The following is a 20,542-nucleotide window of genomic DNA, read 5'->3' as shown; positions in this document are numbered from 1 at the left end:
ACAGTCAGTCTGCAGGATCCATACAATGCCAAGTCACTATATCAGCTGTCTGTCACAATAGGCATGTGTGTTCTCAGAGCTAAAACAAAATCTGTCAAAGGCAATGCAGTAAGCAGGAATATCTTTTATTTATTTATTTTTATTTAAGGTTTTTCTATACCGGCATTCATGAAAGCGTTCACATCATGCCGGTTTACATGAAACAGGGGTGTGAAGAACAAACCAAGAACATAACTAAACGTGATGAAGAGATGCAGTTACAATTAACAGGGGCTGTAAACTGGGAGGAGGAAAAATAGAGAGAGAGAGAGGAGGTTAATTATATACAATAGTACAGTATATATACATAATCCGAAATATATAGTTGCTGAGTGGAGTCTTTAATGGTTGGCGTGTTAAGTGGAGTTCGGGAAGGCTTGCCTAAACAGCCATGTCTTAAGTCTTTTCCTTTTGCACTATGCAGGCACAAGAAACAAAAACCAAGAGGTTAGCAAAATTAAAAGAACACAGACCAGTCAATTCTAGGATTCAATCCACTAGATGATGTGGTATTCAAAATATGAATCCATCTTTGTTCACGCCACATTAAGTAATGGGAAAAATGACCCCCACAGGGGGAGGAGTAACCCACCAAATTATAAAAAAAAATCTCAAGTAGTTTACCACGTTGGGCTTCTTACCAGTGCATTCTCTCAGTTTAGATGCAAACAAGAATAGTGTTCATAAATACATGTGGGACACTAAGTATGGTTGTCCCCACATATAGTAGCTTTCATGGGCATTGAATAATAAAAAGCACACCTTTGGGTAGAAATATCATATGTAAATTTAAGGCGAAAGGGCTTTCTGAACAGAGGAATGTGTATAAAACAAAGTTAATGACAGTGAACATGCTTTACAATGACTGCATGCTGCATGGGGAATTGCCAGAGGATGTGGAGACAACAGGAGGAATTTTCTCTTAAGTCTTTAGAGACTAGTTTGACTCTTAGGTTAGGTGCACACTTAAATGAGAAACAAAGGTGTTTTTGGAACACTGGATGAGGTTGCACACATAACCAATGTTGGTAGATCGAACAGCAAATATGCCAGCTTGCTGCTGAATAGGGAAGAACACAGGTTATCAAATCCTCATCATTCTTCGGAGATTTCATAAAAAGGTCATGGTTGATATAAAGCACTTGCTTATAAGCATATTTTACAATTTTCGCAGGGTAGCCACGGTGTAAAAAGTTAGAGATCATTATCTGTGCCTGAAAAATAAATTCCTCACTTGTGCATAAACAACAAACAGAAAAACTGGCCAACAGGAATATTATTTCGCAAGCAACGTGGATGACAACTCTCATACAATAAGAATGTATTCTTGTCGGTGCATTTCCTATAGATTGAGATGACAAATTCTTAATTCAACAGGCATAGCATCTAAAAAGGCAACTTCAGATGGATGCACAGTTCCAGAAAAGCGTGTGAGAGTTGCATGAGTTCAACCAGTCTAAGAACATATAGAATTGAATCTCCTTACCCTCCCATACCAAAAATGTATCAATGTATCTTAACAAGATTTTAATACAAGGCCAAAATACTGACAGATACAAAAATCTGTTTTCAAAATCGGTCATGTACAAGCGAGCGATATCTGGGGCCATTGTGGCCCCATCGCAGTGCCTTGAATCTGCTGATAAATTCGGTCATTGAAAGAGAAAAAAATTCTTCGTCAGGGCAATGAGTGAAGGCTACCAGAAGGGGAATTAGGGACTGTGGGTTATCGACGCAATCAGAGAGCTGTATCAACTACAACAATAGCTTCAGACTGAGAAATATTTGAATATAAGGATTCCAAATCCAGTGTAACTAACAACAACCGAGAGTGGAGGAGAGTCAAACTATGAATTAATTGAATGAAATGCCCAGAATCACATTAAACCTTTTTGAACAAAGGATAACTTTATGCCATTCTGTGATTATTATTGTGGATCGGGTTTTCACCCTGCTTTATTTGCCTATGAAGAATCACTAAAACAGGATAGCGCATAAATTCATGATCTAGTGACCATTTCTTTCAACAATAAAATAGGTGGTCAAATTACCTGTTGATAAATGAGTTCAACTAGTTCTTGCAATGTGTCATCTGTGGTGACCCAGCTATTAAGTATCTCTGCAAACTGGTCTATTTCCGTTTCAAAGCTGCCTGGCTGCTCAGTGAGCTGGTTCAGAAAATCCTGCACGTATTCTGCAAGGGATATCTCAGGCAGTGGGGAATAACCATCACATCCATCTTCATATTTCTGCAACATCAAATATACATCTCTTTAACAATATGAAGACCATTTCACCAAAAGGAACAATTAATACACTTACAGCTCAAATCCATCTTTTTGTTTCAGGAAGAATTTAATTAGATGAATATGCATTTTAAAATTAGCTCTTTTAGGACTTCTCTCATTATTACCCAGAAAAAGGATCTCAGATTTGCTAATAAATGAAAGGTTTGTTGAGGGCATGGCAGATCTCTTAGGAAGAAGTTATTAATATCTATCTTAAATCAGAAATTGAATATTAATAGATCTGGTCTTTTTCTGATATTTAACAGGAGTGTGCAGGCCAAAAATTGTTTCATGCCATGTTGTTTGGAGGTCGATTTTCGTTGTCAATTTTTTTACGTTTCAAAACTCACTATTTCTAAAGAGTGTGCACTAATCAGAAACAATGTACACTATTTTGCAAATAGTATTGTGCCCTGTGTCCAAATAATGTGCACTATAAACAATAGGAAAAAAAAGTCATGTTTTTCTTCTATCGTTTCATTTTAAAAACAAGAAATGTCAGACAATGTTGTTCAAATGAATACACACCTCTAACATTTAATTATCTGGATTTTTTTTTTTAATTCAGGGAATACTTTAGACCTATTAAACAGGATGTTACACTACAAATATAAATAGTTATAGCCACAATTGTCTGATATTTTAACCACACAACACTGAAATTCAAGAGTTTTGTGTGTTTGACTTTTTCTATTATATGTTGCCATTATACATAAAGGTAATTAGTGATCAACTCTTATTACTGTTGTGCCTGACAATGTGGCTATCTGCCTCAGTTCTGACATACCTGCTATTCTGATTTGGGGCAGGCAGCTCCGTCCTTCAAAAGCCACAAAACAGTCTGATTTTCAGTTACTAAGATATGCAAATTGACCTTGTTCTTATTTATTTAATAAAAAAAAATGTAAAAAAGAATCCTACCATCCAACTCCTCTTCTCTAAATACATATATCATGCAGTATATATGTTCAAGAAATAGGAGACCTTCATACATGGACCTGATCAGTCTTATATCACTTATCTCCATATAATCATGGGTCTCTACAATAATGTTTAATTTTTAACAATTTTTTAAATGTAATTGAACAGTACCTATCAGACTCTTACACAATCTTCAATCCAGCAGTACAAAAATTTCCTCATGAATAAATCATCAAATAATATCCACATTAGTCTTGCAGGGGAAAAAAAAAAAAAAAAAACCATAGATGACAGCATCTGTGTTTCAAATTTCTGTCTGCTTCAGAGGTTCACCATCAGCTGCTCATCTGAAGGGAACCGTTGTGGTTCCAGTTCAAGTGGTGTGTAAAGAACACTACCTCTGGAGTGGCGTGGGAAGACAAGGCGAGACGGGAGCAAGGCTTCAGCAATCCAGAAAGGTTGGAGCAAGGCTTGGGCAGTCCAGCACATGCTGGAACCCGAATGGACATAAAATAGCATTAAAAAAAAACAAAAAACAAGCAGTTGATGAAATGTTTGTGAAGTACTCTATATGACAAATCTGTGTATGTCCAGATCCGACCACCTATGTCTGTGCATAAAGATCGCACTGAGACAGCCTGTTGCAATACTGCCCAGAATTTTATCAAAGACAGTATTTGTGCTTCATTACTCTCACAAAGAAGTGGACATCTTTTATACCACAAACAACAAGGAAAAAAAATGCTGCAGTGAGATATGACGATGTCCTTGGTAACATCACTAGACAGCAAGATGACTTTGGCAACTGGTTTGTATATTCAAATGTGATATATTTTGGAAATATGTAAAATACTTTGAATTATGAGTGCATGGTTACACTGCTCCTGCTTAAAGTTTCAGTTCAGTGGGCAACAATTCTCCTTTGACCTATTTTACAGCTCCCCTTGCTTAGCAATTTAAGCAGTTCCAGCTTTTACCATGAGCAGAATTGGCTCCCTCTAACCCGAGCAGTTAAGAGATCCTTGAGCTGTCCATTTGCAAGCTGTTTATGTGGGGGGGTTTTCTATTTCATTTCAATAAAAGCCAGAATGAATCAGTTATATGCAGCAGTATTCTTTGCGGATGAGAGTTTCAGTTCAGTTTGTAGGAACAAACAGCTTGAAAACCAGGAAAACTTTAATCATATAGAAGAAGAGATGAAAGCAATTAAAGGAGTGCAAAGCTCTCTAATTCAGGATGGTGATATCCTGAATAGAATTGAGTATGTTGAAAACAGGCTGAGACACCTAAACCTACATCTTCTAAATTTTCCTAGAAATTCTTGAATTTTCTTCGGAAGCGATCCCTCTCCCCTTGGATAAGTGTATTTTTTTACCATCTGGTGTAGGACTTCCAGCACAGACACCGGCTGTCGATTTGAATACCCTTACAGATTATTTGGAGTCTTCCAATTATGAAGTAACAGAAAGAGTTATGTTACTGGTTACTTTCTTAACTGATACTGACTTGAGTGCAGTTATGAAAAAGTACTTTAAGAAATCTAATGTCTTATTTATGGGACAACTTGTGAGAATTTTCCCAGACTTCTCCAAGACTACTCAAGAAAGAAGGAAGGGCATCTTTTTTCTTAAGATACCCGTGCAAATGTCTGGTCAGGTTCAGGGGAGATAATTTTGTATTTCTCGCACCTGAACAACTTAAAAAGTTCATTGAAGCAAGGAAAATGATACCATCTGCTAGAACCATTGTTCTGATGTAATAATTTATGTAGCCGTGTTATGCTATGTCATTTCAAGTATTTGTTTCTTATACTCTCCTTGATTTAAGTTTGCCTCCTCCTTAGATTGAGGTCTAATGAATACAATGAGTAGTAAGGGAAATGTATTTTTTTTCCCTTGTTTTTTTCTTTTAAATATTGTTGCTTATTTGATGTATCATGTTTCTGTAGCAAAGAGGATTCTTTGTGAATTATTTTTGAAATGTCAATAAATAATTAATATTAAAAAAAATAAATATTAGCTTTCCTCTGAGTGTTTATGAGGCTGGTCACTTTCCATTTTCTGCTTACATTTATTTTCTTATTTTCTCCCTTTACTTGAAAATAAAAGCAAGCATTTTTTTTGTATGGTCAGTAGCCAAAGTTTTTGTTTTTAAACTTATCACTGTGGCACTAGTTAAGCACCATTTACAATTTGGCTGTTGCCAGGTAATATGTTTCACATAGTAATGATAGCAGAAAAAATGTAAATGGTCCATCCAGTCTGCCCAGCAAGCTTCTTATAGTAGTAACTGCCATTCTGCGCAGATCACCCCAAACCTCATATTAAGGGTAGTATTATTAAAAATCAAAACCAAGCAACTGTCAAACCCACAACAAAATTATTGCTAGCAACATTTTTATAGTTAGCAGCCTTCCTGATAATTCATACAATGCTGCTGCTTGAACATGCTTTGCTTTTGGACCTAGCCACAGAAGCAGTCTTGAGCTTTATCTGTGTATCAGTACCCTAGACCATAAAAGTCAGGGCCCAGCATTGGTTGTCTGAATCTAGTTCCCCTTTTCTCCCCTCCTTCCCTTCCACTGAAGCAGAGAGCGATGCTGCAGTTCCGTCAAAATCATGTAAGCTAATTGGTTGAGGTAGTAATCACTATGCCTTTTGTTAGGGGTAGACGCTGCCGCTCCTTGATGGTTACCTCCCATGCACCCTTTTCTTAATTCCCAGCTCTAGCCTTTTAGGGATACACAGTGTTTATCCTTTGCCTTTTTTAATACGTTTACTGCTTATGTCTTCACCACCTCTTCTGGAAGGACATTCCATGAAGAAATATTTCCTGATGTTGGTTCTAAGTCGTCCTCCCTAAAGTTTCATATCATAACCTCTAATTCTACCGTTTGTTTTCCTCCAGAAAAGATTTGAGGAACATGCATCATTAAAAACGTTCAGGTTTCTGAAGTTCTGTATCATATCTCCCCTATACCTCCTCTCTTCCAGGTTTCTGATGAGGGGCTCAGAAGATTCCAGATTTATTAAATCTACAGTGTTAAGACTAGCTCTAGGAAGATGTTTTCATAAAACAGAAGTCCTCGTGTCTCCTGAGGTGGACCAAAAGATTTCAGAGAGAAAGGGGAATCACAAATTCTAGCTTGATTACTCAAGCCTGGGCTTGCCCTTTGCTTGTGTTGAGTCTTATTGCTAGGTTTCTTTTCCATTTTGTCCATGACGTGTGTACATTATGAAATAAAATTCACCTCAGCTGTCAAAAACGTGACATATACTACAGCCTCTACCACTTGTCTTCAACTCCTTCTTCCATGTTCTTCAGCCCACTTTTATCTTTTATCATCTGCCCCTTTCACATTATTCCTTGCCATCTTTTCTCCTCATCAACTACCACCATTACTCTTTCCCACCTCTTGTCTTCAAGTAGGCTCTTAACATGCCAGTCTTAAAGAACACTATTTGCTTCTGCCTCTCTAGCTATTATGATTATCTTTATTATTTTATTTTTATAAATGATGCCCTAGGCCAGGGTGCCTTGCAATGTAAAATAAGCCATTTACATGACATAAATGTAAAGAAGAGCTAAGGCAAAACTGGAAAAACTTAAACGCAAGAACTGCAATAGAATATAAAAAGGGCATTGACGACAGCATCCTGAGGCTGGCTTTTGCCTGCTGCCTGTAACTTGAGAGCCTGGCCTCCTTTGGTGCCCGACCTCACTACCAGAAGGTTCGCTGGGAGATGATAGTAAGAAAAATCGTTGGCACAAACCTTCAAAAACTACAGCATCCCAACTGTTGGTGATAAGAAGCAGAGCAAAGGCAGCACAAAAGGTAAGAGGAAAAGGCAGAGACTAGAGAAAAAGGATCCATTCCAGGCAGTTTGGGACCCAGCTTTAAAGATCACATTCCTGAAGGGCCTGAGGACTTTTCACCTCCCATTTACCTCCAGACTCCTTGAATGTCTTGTCTGCTCCTACTTTATTTCCTTTCTGCTTACCCTCATCTCTTGACCATTTTCAGAATGGTTTTCATGTGGCATACTTCACTATTACAACCTTCACTATGGTACTGGATGATCTTTTACAGCTAATATCAAAAGTTTTCCATACATACCCCCCCCCCCCTCAGCCCCTTGGCTGCCTTAGACAAAGTTAAGCACTGTTTAACTTTTAGCATCCACCAGTCTTTGACTGCACTGCTCTCGTCTCTCTTGTTTTTCTTCTTCCCCTCTGTCAACATCTCCCTCATAGGATGTCCTCATTTCCACTTACCCTCAGAAGTTAATTCTAGGGCTTCTCAGGGGCTCCGTGAGAGTAAATATGTTCATATAAATATGAAGCCGTTCAAAGAATTAGAGAATCACGAGACAGCACCCTTGTCAGGAAAATATATTTAAAAAGATTATATTTTGGGCTCCTTGCTCAGGACACATTTCTAATCTGGTGAGTTCCTCTGGTTATCTAGAATATATCATGTTGTATGCTCTCCCTCAGCAATCTTAACTAGATAACTGGCCTTTTAATATCAAGGATTTCTCATCTCTACCTGCCTGTGGATAACACAAAATTATACAGAGTAGTTAAATCTCAAGCGGATTGTGATAAATTGTAGGAGGACCTTGTGAGACTGGAAGATTGGGCTTCCAAATGGCAGATGAAATTTAACAGACAAGTGCAAGGTGAGGCTTATAGGAAAAAATAACCCTTGCTGTAGTTACACAATGTTAGGTTCTATCTTAGGAGTTACCACTAAGGAAAGAGATCTAGGCATTATAGTGGATAATGCATTGAAATTGTTGACTCAGTGTGCCGTGGCGGTCCAAAAAAGCAAACAATGTTAGGAATTATTAGGAAGGGAATGGCAAACAAAACTGTGGATGTCAATCCCTCTGTATCGCTCCATGGTGAGACCTCACCCTGAATACTGTGTACAATTCTGGTCACCGCATCTCAAAAAAAGTTATAGTTGCACTGGAGAAAATGCAGAGGTCGACCAAAATAAGGAGCATGGAATGGCTCCCCTTTAAGAAAAGGCTAAACAAGTTAGGGCTGTTCAGTTTGGAGGAGACAGGACTGAGGGTGGATATGATAAGAGATCTACAAAATCATGAAAGGACTTGAACAGATTAATGTAAATTGGTTATTTACTCTCTCAGATAATAGAAGGATTAGGGGGCACTCCATGAAGTTAGCAGGTAGCTCATTTAAAAAAAAATCAAACAACATTATTTCCCACTCAGTTCATAGTTAAGCTCTGGAATTCATTGCCAGACAGCAGTTAGTTTAACTGGGTTTAAAAAAAGTTTGGATAAAGTTCTTGGGGAAAAATCCATAAACTGCTATTAATTAATAATCTAATTAATGTTTGGGTACTTGCCAGGTACTGGTGACTTGGACTGGGTACTGTTGGAAACAGAGTGCTGGGTTTGATGGACCCTTGGTCTGACCCAGTATGGCATATCTTATATTCTTATGTCCTTGCCAGATTTCTGAGTGCTTTCTAAAAAATGTTTGCCAGCATCTCAAGCACATGTCAAAAACTTAACACCTCATCTTCCTCCTGCTTCCGTTTAAGTGTAAAGTGCCATTAAAAGTAGCTTAACTGTGCTGCTTCAATAATACACAGAGGTCCAACTTTAACTACTGTCATATGGATATGCAACTATTCTATTACTATATCTTTTTGCATACTAACTGCTCATTGTTCTTTTCATCCTTATCTTGGCTCCAGCACTATGCAGTGCTTTGCTCTACAAAATACTATATGTGATTTAAACATTTTTCCCAATCTACTATTCTCTGTTTTCTTTCTTTTTCTGTGTCCACTACAATGGACTGCCTCTTATTACTTTCTCTGTGCCCTTCAAGAATAATTTCTTCCTTCTGCCAGTGTTTAGTTTTTACATTGTTCTTTTGATACTTATGTAAATGTAAACTGAAGCTTGAGACTAAGGTTATGATAATCTAGTTGTATTTGCAGTTCAACTACAGAGCTGACTGACTTTTATTGTAACTTCAGCCTTACTGCTGCCATTTGCAATCTGAAGACTCTTCACAGTGCACGGCAGAACTATCCTCCCAGTAAAAAGGAAAAAGAAATACTATTTCAATAGGCATTTGCTGATGTAAGACCTAGAGAGGGCAATTTTCAAAGTGATTTTTGCAGGTAAAAAAAAAAAAAAACAAAAAAAAAACAAAACAACTTACCAGCATAAACTCACTGAAAACACAGCTTATCTTCAATGTGGCTAAAGGCCACACATGCTTTTAGCTGCACTGAAAGGAGGAGTTACTAGGTGCGTTTTTTCGTTACAAGGGGGAAGTAACATGCGTAGATTGCTTTTTCAAATCTTTGTGTGTAGTCAACAAGCAAAATTCAATCTGCACAAAAAGCAGATGCAAGCGATCTACACTTTGTATCTGTGGTAATTTTCAAAGAAAAAAAAAGTGTACTTTCGCTTTGAAACCTGCTACAAAGTACAATAAGGACAGCTTGAAAACTTTCCCAAGGTTAGTAATACAATGGCACTCTATGAAAACAGAAAATTATTACTATTTCTTATCACTTCTATAGCACTACCCCATATAAGCAGTGCTGTGCAAACACACACAAGAGACAGTCCCTGCTCAGTACAGCTTACAAACACTTTGGGAAGTTGGCAAACCTTAGGAATTGGAAGAGCTAACTGTGAGTAAACTGGAAGTTCATTTTGACTGCATAGTTATGCTGCTACGGAATCCCACAATACACACAAGTACAACCTGACTAGATAGCAGCTATTTAAAGCAGCAGTACCAGCAAAAAGCCTGTCCATGATTCAGCTAGCAGGTAAAGCAAACAAAATCATTAAGGGCTAATGTCATTCTGATTCTTTTTTTTTTTTTTATTTCCCAAGAGGGATATTAGTGTTCAATGAAACAGAGAATATAAAACGGCAGACCTAAGTCTGTCCAACTTACTGTATTTTTTGCTCCATAAGACGCACCTGACCATAAGACGCACCTAGGATTCAGAAGGGGAAAATAATAAAAAAAAAAAAAAATTTGTGCTAAACCGGCTCTGCGTCTGGACGTCTTATGGAGCAAATTAGGGGAGTGCATAGCTTTTTTTTTTCTCCCCATTTTGTTTTCGGGTCTGGGGAGGGCCATTTCAGTCCACTCACCAGATCAGAAAACTTTTCTTTCTTTGGGAACCCCTCCCCCCCAAAAAAACCCCATCCCAACCCTTTAAATTAATTAACAACCCCCACCCTCCTGACCCCCCAAGACCTGCCAAACGTCCCTGGTGGTCCAGCGGGGGTCCAGGAGCGGTCCGGGAACGATCTCCTCGGCTTCGGCCGTCGGCTGCCAGTAAACAAAATGGCGCCGACGGCCCTTTGCCCTCTCCATCTCACTGAGACCGACCAATAGCAGCGGTCGGTCCCAGTGACATAGTGAGGGCAAAGGGCCGTCGGCGCCATTTTGATTACTGGCAGCCGACGGCCCTTTGCCCTTACTATGTCACAGGGACTACCGCTGCCATTGGTCGGTCCCAGTGACATAGTGAGGGCAAAGGACAGTCGGTGCCATTTTGATTACTGGCAGCCGACGGCCCAAGCCCACGAGATCACTCCCAGACCGCTCCTAGACCCCCGCTGGACCACCAGGGACGTTTGGCAGGTCTTGGGGGGGGGGGGGGGTCAGGAGGGTGGGGGGGGGGATTTGTTAGATTTTTTTTATATTCGCTCCATAAGACGCACATACAATTCCCCCCCCCCCCCCACTTTTGGGGTAAAAAAAGTGCGTCTTATGGAGCGAAAAATACGGTACTTTCTGTCACAATATCACAGACCTCACTGATCGCTGGTGTTTTCATTTCTCTGCATCTAGGGATCTTGAATTATTGTTTTTGCCTCCACCATCAACGCTGGGAGGTTGTTAAAGGCATCCATCAACCTGTCTGTGAAGCATATTTTCTAATGTTACTCCAAATGACCCTCTTATTTACCATAATATTTGCCAAGCTGACTTAAGACCAATGGTCCATCTATCCCAGCATCCTGCCTCCAACAGAGGCCCCAGGATTATTAGTAACATCCAACAGACTAAAACCAGAGTTCATCTAAGCACTGTTTCTAGCAGCCACAACTCAATCTCTAATATATGTTGATGCTTGGCCACTTCCATTGTTATGAATATAAGTAAATCAAAGTGTTGTGTCACTCCTCCTCAAACTCAAGTGAAATGTGCATAAAGCATAACAGCAAGAAGAAATGAAGAACGGACATAAGGAAGGATATGTTTTGGCTAGTCCAACAGCCCAGTAGTGCTCCAAAGTGGGAGATCAGGGTCTGAATCCTAACCCAGCATCTACTTATCAAGCTGGCAGGGACCAGGTATGCTAAGGTAGCAGTGTTCAGTCTCAGGAAGAGGGAAACCCTGACATGGCATGATTCACATTGTTCAAGCAAAAACAATGAGTGTGTAAGAATTCACGCATCCAAAGGGTTAGATAAAGGAATAATGCATGTGACAGACTATGGGTGTCCGCCATAATCATAAATGCAGTCTTATGGGGGACTCACCACTCTGAACTGTGCTGTTTTAAATAAAAGACTGCATTTATGATTGTGGATGACACAATCTGTCGTACGCATTATTTCTTTGTATGATTCATGGTGTTACCATATTTGATTTAAAAAATGCTGAGGCTTGCAGATAGTTATGAAGGATGCTTCTGCAATGGCCAGGTTATAGGAGGGGGAGGAGGGAAAATCTGGGAAAACACCCTAGTGGCTGCAACTGAAGGCTCGTGGACACTCAGTATTGGATTCCTCCATCATAAATGGAAGTCGATGAAGTTGGGACAATTTCCAATTAGCCTGAAAGTCCAAATAGAAGAAAGGTTAGACAGGTAAAAAAAAAAAAAAAGGAATCCAAAATGGACAAAAAAAAGAGAGAGAGGAGGAAAAGAGGGTTCCTGCATGCAAGCAATTCAGAAAAAAAAAATCAACACGAGAGATCACATGAGGCAGCAAAGGAGGCAGATTAGGTTTTCCAGCTCTGTGTCTCACCCTAACATCCAGCCCCATCCTCCGTGCTTTACAGCTTGCTGAAATATTTGTTTAAATCGCAGCACCTTCTCCAAAGCCTCAGAGACCGTGAAAACTTGGCCATGGCAACGCGAATGATTCGTAAGGATAATGAGAAGGAGCGAGAAAAAACTTGGGCCTGGACCCGCCATCACCGCCTACCGCTGTGCTGGCAGTGGCAGCCTCTGCCGGGACTGATCTGGAGCACATAAAGACGGCGGTGGTGGCTGCGATTGGCCGGGAATTAAAAGCCATAATCTAGCAACTTGCAGAGCTTACCCACACCCTCAGCAGTTATGAGAACAGATTTGCTGGTGGAGAGCCGGGTATCGGAGGTCCAGGAGGACCTTGTTGTGGTGCGGCAGGATATCACAGCGCAGCACAGGTAAAGCACGTTGAGGACCTGGAGAACCGGACCTGCCACTCAAATATACGCCTAATAGGGTTGCCGGAGTCCGTACACAATCAGGATCTATCGGCCCTCCTTGAAAAATGGTTGCAGGAACAGCTGGACCTCTTGACTACGAATGGGCCCCTGCGCGTGGAGAGGTCCCACAGGCTGGGCCCTAAGCAGGTGAATGCCACGTGCGCCCCCGGCCAGTCATCGCCAAACTGCTAAATTATGCACATAAAATGGACATACTAAGAGCACTGTCAGGCGACCGTTCCCTCAGCTATGATGGGCAGAAGATCCTTCTCTTCCAGGATTTTTTGGCGGGCGTATCTGCGCAGTGGCACGTTATGGCGCCACATTGTTCTCAGCTAATCAATCTGGGCCTCCGCGCGACCATTATCTACCCGGCTCGACTACGAGTGGTGACCCCTGGGGGGGTGAAGTGGCTAGATACCCCTGAAGCAGCCCAAGTTTTTGTGACAGACTATACCAATCGGGAATCAGGCGCCCAGAAATGAGAAAGTAACACACAGCTCTGAGCACGAGGTTGGAAGTTAGTTTGGCCAGACTGTCAGATAGTTAATGTTACCTTTGAACTCAAGCGCACACTCGTGTATATGCCGTATGAATGGTCCCCAGCCGGTAACCCGCCAGTGGGAGGAACCTGGAGGGCTATTTTTTTTTTGTTTTCTCCTTTTTTCCCTTTCCCCAAGGCATGTGGCCTTGTTATGTTGATTGTTGTGGGGATCACGGCCTGGACGGGGCTCCCCTCTGCAGCGACTTCCGAATGCTGAACCTTAACAATACGTGCAGCCCCCTGCCAAAAAAGGAAGTTAAGGGCACTGGTCGCCTCTTTAGCCATTATCCCTGGCCCTTCCGAGGATGGGCCCGGTTGTTTTCTGGCGTTGGGTAGCCGCTCGCACTGGAATATTTCATGGTGGAGAGCAGGGAGAGGAAGATGTGTCTTGGTGAGGAGACCGGGAGGCCCGAGGAGCCCTATGTAGGAACTGTGTATACTTTGCTTCTTACTTTACATTCTTTCTTTTTTCCTCTCTGAGAAGTAATGTCAATTCTCAGTGCCATTATTAGGAAGGACGGTAATTTTGATAGCAACGGTAGTGGCTCTGTGTTGAAGATATGGTTTTTGTCAGTATCTGCCACTCCAGTTTTTTTTTTTTTTGTTTCTTTTTTCTGTTTCCTTTTATAAGCTGATCCCTCGGGCCTCTTGCGTGTCCTTGGGTAGACTATTTCTTTTATTACACGGGTGGGGGTCTCGCTGCTGTCAGAGTGACTCACAGTTTCAGCAGGTTCCATGCAGCTGTGGTCAAAGGCCTATTCTAAGAGATTCTTCTAAACAGCGCTGTTCTGTTCTTCTGAATTTTAGATAGTATTAAATGTTCTGAGGGAAACAACTGTGCTTTCTATTATGCGTTGTTACTGGTTGCTTGTTTTGCAGGTGGTTTATATTTCCATGTCTCTTTGGCTAGCTAATAGCACATGGGGGTATGGGGCTGGATGGGGGAAAGGGTGGGAGAAGGGGGGGGGGGGGGATTTGGTCTAACCTCTGTTTTGGGCGGTGGGTTAGTGATCTCTTATTATGAGGTTAAAGACAGGGGGGTGAAGAGACATGAAGGAAGTGAAGGGGAGGGAGAGTGAAGAGACGGTGTGGAGGAAGGGGGGGGGGGGTAAGTGGGTCCCTGATTCGAAGGTCAATGATGTTGTTCTTCACTCAGTGATAATTCAACTGTTACAACTATCTGCCAGATATCTTGTGTGCCGAGCGTGGACCCCAGCTGGGAGGGTTCAGGCTCGACCCCTGGTGAAAGAAGATCTGCTTCACATCGCTTGGCCTTTAAAGCGACTCTAGTAGACATACGCGCATAGTTTCTTGGAATGAGTGTGGAATCCATTCCCCTATTAAGCGTACGAAGATCCTAACTCATTTAAAGCGGAAAGTTACGGATGTGGGTTTCCTCCAAGAAGCCCACCTTTCTGATTTGGAACATGCTAAATTATGGAAATATTGGGTGGACAGTCTTCATTAAGCCTCGGCGAACTCACGCTCGGCAGGAGTGGTGATCTTGTTTAATAAAAATCTGCCAATCCAGGTCCACAAGGAAATCAAGGACCCGGATGGCCGTTTTCTTAGTTTGGTCACTGAGTTGTATTATAAAACAGTGGTCTTCTGCAATCTCTATGCTCCTAATAATTTCACTCCAATGTTCTACCAGGTTCTCTATCAACACTTACTCCCATATTATTATTGCTCACCCCGCCAGGAGGGTGGAGTTAGCAATCTATTAGGTTCCAGCTCCTCTGGGAGGAGGAGTTAGCAAACTACTATGGCTCAACCTGCCAGGAGGGTGGAGTTAGCAGTCTGTATCAACCAGCTCCTCCGAGGGAAGGAGTTGGCAGTCTGATATGGCTAACCCCACCAGGAGGGCAGAGTTGGCAACCTGTAGAATGAAAAAGCAAGCACTCTGTTATAATTCTGCTTTGGAGTTGAGCAATCTGAGACAGATCTGGTAGGGAGTTAGCACTTAATATAATCTCTGTATTGAAGTAGCAATCTGTTATGGATCTGATCCCTTGAAGAAGGAGTAACAGTGATGATACTCCGTAGGCAGAATTAGTGAACTAATGTGGGTTGGCTACCACAGAGTGGTAGATGATATAATACCGCTCTAGTAGTGTAGAATGAACACAGTAGAAATGGTGAATCCTCGGGCCGATGGCAGATGACAGCGCCCTCAAGAGGAGTTCCTGAGAGGAACCACCAGCTAGGCTAGAATATTGAGATAAACACAGATAGTTCTTTATTAGACTGGAAGTAGAACCACCAGAGGTGGCAGTAGTGAGCTGATGTGCTCGGCAGGGCTGAGGTCCTTCAGATACTGGAATAGCGATCTCTGAGTTGCTGAGCTGTAGAGAGAGACTATAGGTAGTGAGTAGACAGGGTATGCTGGATACATAACCAGTAGTGTATGATACAGACATCTACCTTACAGGTCGATACTCTAAGGCCGCGGTAGAAACAGTGCGGCAGTGTCAGGCGCACCCTCGTTCCCCGCACGCACAGTTCTCTTCACCTACCGCTCTATACTCTCTTCTAATTGCATGCAAATGCATGCCGCGGCTGCGAAGCCTTAGGCAAGCGTTAGGCTCGCGCAACCCATTTTACTGTATAGAGCGCCTATACAGTATCCTGGGTTCGCGGGCCTAACGCTTCACGGCCGCGCTGGTATCTGTCATTTCAAATGACATTTGAAATGACAGGTACCAGGAAGTGGACAATTATGTTCCCCGATGCTCGGCAAACTATCCCCCAGCCCCCGCTCACCTGCCCTGGCCCCGTCCAGTCTCCTCCTCCCGAAGCAAAAAAAAAAAACAAAACTGAAAAAGTAGCAAGGCTCAGGCCTGCTACGGTAGTCCCTTCTCCCGATTTCGGCGCTCAAGGCGGCCGGGTGGGTATGCATTCATCCAGGCAGAGGGAGCCGGCGGCGAAAGCGGCCTCCGGATCCCTCTGCCTGGATGAATGCACGGCCCCCGCCGGCAGTGAATGAATGCCCGTGCGATTTCGGCGCTCATGCCGAGACGTCACGTCATGTGACTGCCTTGAGCGCCGAAATCGCACGGGCATTCATTCACTGCCGGCGGGGGCCGCTGGATGAATGCACGGCCCCCGCCGGCAGTGAATGAATGCCCGTGCGATTTTGGCGCTCAAGGCATGAGCGCCGAAATCGCACGGGCATTCATTCACTGCCGGCGCTGGCCGTGCATTCATCCAGGCAGAGGGAGCCGGAGGCTGCTTTCGCCGCCGGCTCCCTCTGCCTGGATGAATGCACGCCCACCCAGCCGCCTTGAGCGCCGAAATCGGGAGGAGAGGAGAAGGGACTACCATAGCAGGCCCGAGCCTTGCTACTTTTTCGGTTTTTGGGGTTTTTTTTGCTTCGGGAGGAGGGGACAGGACTGGGGCTGCACCGGAGACCGGACTGGGCCAGGGCAGGTAAGCAATGTTTTTACACTTTTTTTACACCATTTTTTACACTTTATTCCCGTTTTAATTTTCGAACACCACACTAACACCAAGTAGAGGGTAGCGGTAAACTAACAGGTTAAGGACGCGGCAAAATAGCGGGTTACAAAGGAGATAATCTGAGCGTGCGTCACAGTATCGGAGGGGAATAGCTAATTCCTTCATTATACAGCTAATTCGTTCATTTACATATCATATACATGCTGCGTGCGGAAAGGGTTATGCGTCTGTTTTAAGAAGCGCTAAGGACGCGTGAAACTGGAGACTGTATCGCTGAATCGCCTTACGCGTCCGAATTGTGCGCTCCCAGCACGTTACAGACGGGAAATCTTCAACCGCACGTTACAGTATCGACCTGATTGTGAGTGTAAGGTCCTCTTATGCAACAGAGAGTCTTCAGTATTCAGGAACAGGAGCCACAGGGGAGTACTGGTTCCTGTAAACAGTCTGAAATAGGAACTCACAATAACTGTGTATGAGATAGTTTCTGGAATAGAAGAGAGTTGAGGAACACAGGCCCTCGTGGAGCGAATACCGGTTCCTATCTGCAATAACTCACGATCTCCGTACCTGCAATAACGTCTTAGTCAGAAAGGAGTCTTTGGGATTAGGAGCGTAGGCCCTCGTGGAGCGAGTACTGGTTCCTATCTGAATAGAACTCACAGTGTTCACGTCTGCGATCGCTTCCAGGCAACAGGAGTCTGAGTCTTCAGGAACGTAGACCCTCGTGGAGCGAGTACCGGATTCCGTCCTGTATCGGAAATCAAGAAGAGAGAGCGGGGCCCCCGAGGAGCGGGTACCCTTAGGTAAGTTTGTAGAGGCAGAGCAGCGGAGAAAGATTCCTCTCCTTGGTAACTCGATTCGTAGTTGCAAGCAAAGACCTTTTATGTTGGAATCAGATGACGTCACTACGGGGGGGCGCCCCCGAGGTTCGCGTCCTTGCCGGTACAAGTCTGGAGTGCGCGTGCGCGCCCTTACGTCATCAGGGACATGGCGGATCCGTAGCATCAAGCCAGCCCGGGGACTCTGGGACACAGAGGCAGAGAGAAGCCGTGGCAGCATCTGTCCGTCAGAGCCGAAGGGAGTCGCCACAAAGGTAGAGAGGGTGGAGCAAGGGCAAGAATAGGCACGAACGCAACACATATATTGCAGAGATGCTCATTAAAGAGGGAGATTTCAATACTATCAGGGACCCTCAGCTTGATGCATCCCACGATAGACAACGTGAACAGGGGATGGGGAAGGGACCAGCGCTTTTGGAGCAAATATTGCACCTGGTTGATGAGTGGCACACGCTACAACCGGGGGAAAAGGAATTTACGCATCTCTCGCGGGCGCGTGCCAAATACTCCCGCATTGACTACTTCCTAATCAATGGCTATGCCTTTACTAATGTGAGCTAGGCCGGCATCGAGAGTATTGTGATTTCTGACCACACCCCAGTATGGCTTGACATGCAACTCACACCCCCTGTGCAGGCAGCTCGGGTGTGGAGGTTCCCCTTGAGGACCGGGCATTTCTGCAATATTTGGTGGAGAGATGGTCTGATTATGAAACCCTGAATAAGGAACATAGAGACGACCCAACGCTATTTTGGTATACTGGGAAGGCGGTGTTATGGGGTGACATTTCTTACCTAGCACACCGCCGTAAAGCCTTAAACTAGCAAGTCCTCCAGCTTACTACTCAATTGTGGAGAGCAAAAGCCCGACTCCTTCAGAATAACACGGGCCCAATGAGAGACAGTTATTTGTCCATACAATGTGCTTTAAACACCAAAGAGCAAAAAAGAGCCTGCTTTATTATCAATTTAAACTGTATCAATACAGCAATAAGGTAGGGAAGATGATGTCCCAAATGATCAGGTCCTCTTGTGGGCCTCGTTATGTTGCTGGTCTGTGAAATGCCTCGGGCCAAGTCAAGACTAATACCAAGACTATTTTGTGGCTGTTTTGGGAGTATTACCTAAAACTTTACAGGATGGAGGGCTGGTCGGAGGACGCTTGCGCCCGTTTTTGCACTTCATTATCGCTCCCCCGCCTCACAGTGGAACAAGTGCAGGCTTTGAACTCCCTTATATCGCCTTCCGAAATTCAGATGGCCATACATCACTCCAAACGATTAAAGGCCCCAGGTCCGGATAGTTAGTCTGCGGAATTCTACAAGTGCTTGATGGACAAGGTGGCCAATCCTTTGGTGGCCTTATTTTCCCATCTCATCACTTGAGGCAGTTTCCCCGACCCGGGTGAATCATGTGCATCTCTCTCTCATCCCAAAGCCAGGGAAAGATCCTTTGGCACCGGATTCGTATCGGCCGATCTCCTTGCTTAACTTTGACCAAAAGTTGTTGGCAAAGATTTTGGCAGATCACCTGGCCTTGTTTCTCCCGTCCCTAGTGAGCCCTCACCAAGTAAGGTTTGTACAAAAACGAGATGCCCTTTCCAATATATGACGGGTGATTGTGGAGATGGAGATGTGTCGGCACACTCAGACCCCCTATCTCACTATAACCTTCGATGCAGAAAAAGTATTTGACAGGGTTGAGTGGCAATATTTGTTTTATGTGTTACGGAAAATGGGCTTTGGGAGGTTTTTTTTACAATGCGGTCCAACTGTTGTACGCAGATCAAGCAACGATCATTGTAAATGGGGATGGGTCTGAACCTCTCTCTATCTTAAGAGGAACGCGCCAAGGCTGTCCCTTGCCCCCCCCCTACTTTTCCTTTTACAATTGGAACCCCTACTACTTGCCTTGCAGGCAGATCCCTAGGATTCAAGGGGTTTGCTTTCAAGACGTAATTTTTAAATGTGCTGCTTTTGCAGATGACCTCTTAGTTTTTCTCACGAACCCTTATTCTTCATCATCTTCCCTCTTGGAGTTGTTAGAGAGCTTCGGCGGTTTTTCGTGCTTTCGGACGAATAGGGGCAAGTTCTCTGCGCTGGCTTTCCCGGATACGCTCAGAGAACGCTGGCAGGACTCCTTTCCATTGCAGTGGGCGGGACCTGCCTTTCGTTATCTGGGGTTTATCTTTTGGCAGACCCCATTCAGGTGTATCAATTGAATGTACCCAGCCTTCTACACTATATACAGGACCTGCTTCAACGGTGGCAGCCTTTACCCCTGTCTCTGAGTAGCTGGGTTCACCTATACAAAATGATCATACTCCCAAAATGGCTATTCCTCCTTCAAAATCTGCCCCTCCAGCTTAAGCGTAAGGACTTGGTGTTGATAGATCGTGCCACGCATCAATTTTTATGGAGGAGGAGGAGGGCGCGTCTCCCCTTAGCTTGGCTACAGGAGAGATGGGGTGCGGGTGGGCTGGGAGTGCCAAACCTGGCGTTGTACAGTTTAACCGGTAGTATGCGAGTGATTAAGGACTGGGTATTGGACCGCACCTTGTACACAAATCTAGATGCAGACAGAGCCTTAGCAACCCCGATTGCTCTTACCTATGCCCTTCAAGTTGAACGGACCAAGCTCCCTGCTTTCTTCGCTCATTCCACAAATATTCCCCCGATACGGCACGCATGGGTACATCTTACTAAGATATTGCAGTTACCATGAGTCCGTGCCTATTTATTGCCAGTTGTAGGTAATGCAGAGTTCTCCCCAGGATCTCAGCAAGCGGTCTTTTGGAGCTGGCAGAATTTGGGCATCACCTATTTGGGCCACTTGTTGACACTGGAGGGCCGATCGCTTCCCTTTACTGAATTTAGGGAATAATATGGACTGGAGAGCGCCTCGGCGCTTCCCTACCTTCAAAGAAATCGCTCACTATCTGAAAACAAT

At 43.6% G+C, this 20,542-nt stretch overlaps 1 protein-coding gene across 3 annotated transcripts in view; it reads right to left on the bottom strand.

The window, feature by feature from the left end:
• Positions 1-20,542, bottom strand: part of PAIP1 (poly(A) binding protein interacting protein 1) — a 233,979-nt gene that overhangs the window by 176,453 nt on the left and 36,984 nt on the right. For all 3 annotated transcript variants that reach the window (XR_003852745.1, XM_029577749.1, XM_029577741.1), the window contains exon 3: positions 2,091-2,288. Coding sequence is in view for 2 of the 3 variants with exons in the window: in XM_029577749.1 (XP_029433609.1) it covers positions 2,091-2,288 (198 nt within the window). In the remaining variant the exon portion in view is untranslated. The remainder of the gene's footprint in view (positions 1-2,090; positions 2,289-20,542) is intronic.

Source organism: Rhinatrema bivittatum, chromosome 1, assembly GCF_901001135.1.
Source record: "Rhinatrema bivittatum chromosome 1, aRhiBiv1.1, whole genome shotgun sequence".
NCBI classification, from domain to species: Eukaryota; Metazoa; Chordata; class Amphibia; order Gymnophiona; family Rhinatrematidae; genus Rhinatrema; species Rhinatrema bivittatum.
This window is presented reverse-complemented; position numbering and strand designations above follow the sequence as displayed.